The sequence below is a fragment of the Oryza glaberrima genome, chromosome 3 (assembly GCF_000147395.1).
Source record: "Oryza glaberrima chromosome 3, OglaRS2, whole genome shotgun sequence".
Lineage (NCBI taxonomy): Eukaryota > Viridiplantae > Streptophyta > Magnoliopsida > Poales > Poaceae > Oryza > Oryza glaberrima.
The window spans coordinates 22,177,644-22,184,150 of record NC_068328.1 but is presented as its reverse complement, the minus strand read 5'-3'; the positions used below and the strand labels follow the sequence as shown (position 1 = coordinate 22,184,150).

Below are 6,507 nucleotides of genomic sequence, written 5' to 3'. Positions count from 1 at the left end.
CTATTACATGTTAGTATCCGTTCGGGGCTCTATACCATACCTTAACATACAAGGGAACATAACGACCGAATCCTACTTTATTACATAATACATGGGTTCAGTCCATCTTCTATTTGTAGTCGGATATGTATGCCGTGTACGTAGCCATTACCCATATCCTCAACAATGAGAAAAGTTAGAAGCTAAGACTTGACAATCGAAAGGCCACCAACAGTTAATTTGAGAGAAAAACCATTGATTTTCCCTTATCGTTTCTCTTTACAAAACCAAAATACCTGAAATTTATTTTACTTTTGAAACAATCTATATGACATTCGACTGAAAATTATCATTAAAATCTATCAAATGTAACTACGGAGTACAATAAAGAACAATGTAATTTTAATAATTACATTATATTTGTACTATAATTACATATGTAACTAGCATGTAATTATATGATAAATAGGATGTAAGTTGACATCAAGTCATAAAAACCATAATAGCTTGGTGGATGTGTCATGCGCCTGCATCCCATCAGGTGACAGGATTCTTTTCGTATTTTTATTAGAAAGAACGGATCTTGATGCATATTGAACGACTAGCACAAATCTCAAACACATCTAACGGTTTAGAAAGTGAAAGATTTAACCATCAAATTTCTGTCAGTAGACAGTTAGCAATTCTGTTTATTTTTATAATAGAAATGATTTATATCTTAGGCTCTGTCAACACTCACATAGGTAATTTTGTTGATAAAAGAAAAAAATCAAGTGCTGAACCAACAAATAAAGTAAAAGTACATTACATTTACCAATCTTGCTTTTTTTTTTGCATGCACACAGGCCGAGTTCTTAAAATAATAAACCAGTTCACATCTAACCATATTACGTCACATAACGCTGGTCCTTATAGCGAACAAATACACCACATAATGCGAATTACTCATCAATCATCATTGTTCTCATCATGATTGGGTCGATCGGAGTTGGAGAAGAAGCGGTTGATGGAGGGCATCACCTCTGGGCGACGCCGGCCGAAGAAGCGGCGGAAACCATGCATGCTGTACCTCTCCGCTTCCGCCGCGCTGTCTGGCACTGCGTTGCGGCGGTTGCGCTTGCTGATCCTATTTAGAGCATAGCCGAAAAAAAATACATGTTAGAAGTTAAATTTCCATAACTTAATTAGTGCAGATTGATAATACTGGTGGTTTTGACTAGAACGCTAAAAGATTGACTATAACCACTATTTTATATTATAATATATATAATAGAAATATTAATAGATATATAATTTAATTTAATTAAAGAACTTTTTTGCTAATCTATATATATGGTCTAAAATTATTTTAGAAATAATTTATATTCAAAGATTTTAAAAGTTTGATATTAGCTCTTATCTCAAATGATAAATATTCTTAACCTAGAGGCAGTATATTGACATTCTGTAATCTAGGCTAGTTAGGTTGGAAGAGGTTTTGCATTGACATACTTGACTTCAGGGTTGGTGCACACGTTGCGCCCAAGCTGGAACACAACCATGCCCGATGCCAACATCATCGCGGCCATCAGAGGATAAACCTGCATATGTAGGTAATAGATGCAGCGTCCAGGGGAATACATTTTGTATATATATTATTACATCTATGTGAATGGCACGCATGTAATTAACTAGGCAAAATTAATGTATTATTTGCCCCATAAGTTTTCCTTTTGCCACACAATGGAATATCTTTGAATCACTAGAACGGATAACATCATCTCAATCGGGCGGCAACCCCCATCTCAATCGGGCACGGCGTCCGTAACATGCTAGAAGTCACTGATGTGAAAAGTTATCTCAATCGGGCAAACGGCCGTCACGGATGAACCTATCTTAATCGGGCGCTAATTAAAGCCCGTCACTAATAGCTTTAACCCAGACGACATGTCAAACTATAGCCCATCACGGATGACCTATCTCAATCAGGCCTAAACTATAGCCCGTCACAGATGACGGGTCATCTGTGACGGGCATTAACTATAGCCCGTCACAGATGAGTCATCTCAATCAGGCCTAAGTTAATGCCCGTCACAGATGAGTCATCTCAATCGGGCCTAAGTTAATGCCCGTCACTGATGAGTCATCTCAATCGGGCCTAAGTTAATGCCCGTCACTGATGAGTATAATCCTAAAAAAAATAAATTTTTATTTTTGGCTAGCCTTGCCATGCCGTCCCGCCCTTCTCAGGCCAGGGCCTAAGTTAATGCCCGTCACTGATGAGTATAATCTAAAAAAATAAATTTTTATTTTTGGCTAGCCTTGCCATGCCGTCCCGCCCTTCTCAGGCCAAAAAAAATAAATTTTTATTTTTGGCTAGCTTTGCCATGCCGTCCCGCCATTCTCAGGCCAGGGCCTAAGTTAATGCCCGTCACTGATGAGTATAATCCTAAAAAAAATAAATTTTTATTTTTGGCTAGCCGTGCCATGGCGGGAGATGAGTATAATCCTAAAAAAAATAAATTTTTATTTTTGGCTAGCCTTGCCATGCCGTCCCGCCCTTCTCAGGTTTTTTTTGTCCTTACTCGTGTGCACGAAGTTCACTTCCCAATCGGTCACCCATCGGGAAATTGCTCCAGGCTAAACACGCTTAATATCAAAGTTCTTTGAAGATCAGCTTCCGGAAGAATAGTTGTAGCTTGTTGGTATGAGTATTCTATTAATCCTATTAAGCCCTAGGCCGGGATATATCACACCCCAACATCCCCCATTCATATACATTCATTCACATACACAACCATCAAAAATCATAAACAACAAAATTGTATAACTCATCGAGATCTACAACTATTGTATCAGTCCTTTGTACAAATAAGTTTATTTGAACAATTCAAATTTTGAATTTTCAAAATTTGACAACTTCGAAGAAAAATTAGGGTAAATAAATGATTTTAAATGGAAAAGTCACCAAAATCAAAGTTGTAGAGCTCATCGAGGTGCAAAATTTTTATTTTGGTCATTTCTCCATCTGACTCTATTTAAACAATTTGAAATTTGAAATTCAAAGTTTGAGAAATTCAAATAGAATTTTTTATTAGTGAACGACTTCAACTGAAAAATTCAATCAACAACAAAGTTGAATAACTCAAAGTTGAATAACTCATCAAGATCTATAACTTTTATTTTGGTCATTTTTCTATATAACATTTTTTTAACCGTTTGAATTTGAATTTGAAAATATAACAACTTCAAACAACATTTTCAAATACTAAATGATTTCAATTGAAAAAGTTATCAACAACAAAGTTGAATAACTCATCAAGATCTATAACTTTTATTTTGGTCATTTATTCATCTGATAAAGTGACAGTAACATTGTTCACAAAATTGACATATCTCTTATCTGGTTTTATAAACTATACACATATATATAAAATTTATGAACAATGTTACTAACATTTTATCAGATAAAGAAATGACCAAAATAAAAGTTTTAGATCTTGATGAGTTATTCAACTTTGTTGTTGATAACTTTTTCAGTTGAAATCATTTAGTATTTGAAAATGTTGTTTGAAGTTATCATATTTTTAAATTCAAATTCAAACGGTTAAAAAAAAAGGTTATATAGAAAAATGACCAAAATAAAAGTTATAAATCTTGATGAGTTATTCAACTTTGTTGTTGATAACTTTTTCAGTTGAAATCATTTAGTATTTGAAAATGTTGTTTGAAGTTGTCATATTTTTAAATTCAAATTCAAACTGTTCAAAAAATGTTATATAGAAAAATGACCAAAATAAAAGTTATAGATATTGATGAGTTATATAACTTTGTTGTTGATGACTTTTCCATTTGATATTATTTACTACCCATAAAATTATTTTGACTCGTAAAATGAATTATTATACTGCAAGTTAATTATTTTGCTATAGTTCAACTTACAAATATAAACATTTCATATGAAAAATGGAAAAATACTCATCGGTGATGGGCTTTAATTAATGCCCGATAGAGATTAAGTGATTAAGTCATGTCAACCGGGGATTAATATATAGCCCGTCACTGATGAGTCATCTGTGACGGGCCTTAAGTTGTTGCACGTCACGGATGATGGTCATCTGTGACGGGCCCCAACTTCAAGCCCGTTTGAGATATGGAATGTTATCTCAATCGGGCCTAGACTACGGCCTGTCACTGATAGGTGTCATCCGTGACGGGCTTAAGTTTTATGTCCATCTAATATGTCTGTGCGACCATATCTCAATCGTGCACTTTTTTAGCCCGATTGAGATGACTTTCTTGTGACGGCCCGCTATTTCCAAGCATGTTAAAACCCGTCACAGATATAAGGATCTGTACTAGTGAATATATATGTAAAACTGTAAGTTAATATTAATTCTCTCTCATATAGAGACACATCACTTTATATATTTTTAACTATGAAGCCTAAGATGTAAATTGTCTCTCTTTTTTCAAAAGCCCCACCATATATCACAATCATTTATAACCTTTAGATCGATATAAAAAGCATATGAAAGAAAAATGTATAGTAAGTATGGAAGTAGATTTTTCAGGTCATATCTACTACTTTGTCCCACAATTATCTCGTAGCAATGTACCGGGTTTTATCTACTCCCTCCGTTTCAGGTTATAAGACGTTTTGACTTTGGTCAAAGTTAAACTGTTCGAAGTTTGACTAAGTTTATAAACAAATATAGTAATATTTATAATACTAAATTAGTTTCATAAAATTAATAATTGAATATATTTTTATAATAACTTAGTCAAACTTAAAACAGTTTGACTTTAACGAAAGTCAAAACGTCTTATAACCTGAAACGGAGGGAGTGGTATATATTATGTATACACGGTTACGATCTTAATAGTATTTAAGTGAGTGGTGTATATATGTTTGTATGCGTGTATGCGTCTTTCGTATAATAATGAAAAAAATCTACATCCACGGAAAGTAAAATGTAGACATGGAACTAAATGTAGGTACTGTGCTGCAAGCCCTAAGAGAGATGATTAAAACTTGAAGTTATAAAAAGGACTAGAGAAAATTTTGAGGTATACAAGGAGTTTTTGTCGACAAACTACTGCTACCGCTTGCTGGAAATGGGCCGCAGCCCAAACCAACCAGCTGCTCGTGCAGTCGTGGTAGCTCTTGTCCCCGGCCCAAACCTACCAGCCCTCTATCCCATTATTTTTCCCATCCTCCATCCTTCCTACCAATATCCCCCTCCTCCCATTCTTCCAATGAATAGACGACGGACTATTCTGCAGTTACATCCTAGCCTTTAATTCTGTCAACTTTATCCATCTCTGACGCTACTCAGCTCATGGCCGATGCGGATCCAGTTCATTCTGCTGTAATACGGAGTCATCCCGCAACAGTAAACTGAAATTGCTCTACGGTGATTCAACGCATGAAACAATTAATGGCAGTTTAATGCAGCTGCGATCCACTGCCTGATTTACCTGTCGGGAAAATTTACTCTATTGATTACTGTAATGTGCTTTGATCTGAGCGGTCTATTTCAGGTCTAACAGTAAACAAGCCACCAAATGCATGCGCTATCACTATTCACTCTCTTACTATGCGAGGGTAGAGGTTTAAGTGGCTAACCCACGAATCCACTGGTTGATCAAAATAAGTAGTTTCGTAGCTTTTTGACATCTATTAGTAAGTTTTACATCAGAAAATTAGTGGTTTTCGCGAGTAAGCCACTTTCACTCTTATGCGGCAGGATGCCATTCCAAGGGAACTAGCTAGCTAGCTAGGTGGGCAGAGCTGGTGTAGCAGGACTGAGTTGCGGGAACACAAAGAACAAATTCATGAGCATGAGTAATAGTCCGGGTTCACATTTCCAATTGAGCGCCAGATCCTGACCACTAATGATCCAATTTCACCAAATTTCGATCAAATTTTGGTTGAATTTTCCGTTCCAAAATTGAATCCTTGAAAACCATTTGAAATTTCATTCGGGATATGCTTTCATCCCATGTCGAAACCTCAAAAGTTCGTGGTTTCGATCAGTTTGTGTAAAAATTGTCAACCTTGGTAAGAGTAGACGGGTGTGGCAGGAGATTGGCGCGTGCAAAATTGGGTTTTTTCTTGTAAACACATAGAGTGGAGCAAAACTAAGCCCGTTTGGCACAGCTGTTACTCCAAGGGTGGAGCGGAATTGAGGAGCGGCAGAAATGTCGCTTCACCCTCATAGTGTAATTAATTTTCAGAAACGGCATAAAAGCTCCATTCTTTATTATTCAAGTTCTCGAAAGTATTTGATACAACTCTAGCTTCAAGAGATTAGAGTCTCAGAGTGGGAGCTGTACCAAACAGACCCTAAGTTAAGTAGTTTTCGATCTATTGTGGATTAGATCTATCAAAATTATCCAAGTTGGGACAAAAGCCAAGTGGATAACCAATTTTGGGGAAAATGATGAATCCTCTCTTGACTAGTACAATCTAAACAAAATAATCGTGCAGAATAATATATTAAGAGGAGACTGCATACTGACCTCAGGCCTAACCCAACGCCCCAT

The 6,507-nt window shown here is 36.0% G+C and overlaps 1 protein-coding gene across 1 annotated transcript; it reads right to left on the bottom strand.

The window, feature by feature from the left end:
- Nucleotides 1–927: 927 nt before the first annotated feature.
- Nucleotides 928–6,507, bottom strand: LOC127768992 (uncharacterized). The gene is made up of 3 exons (XM_052294667.1): nt 6,484–6,507; nt 1,471–1,559; nt 928–1,105 (listed from the first exon to the last, which is right to left on the bottom strand). Exons 1-3 carry the CDS (start codon nt 6,505–6,507, stop codon nt 928–930), a joined length of 291 nt encoding a protein of 96 aa, XP_052150627.1.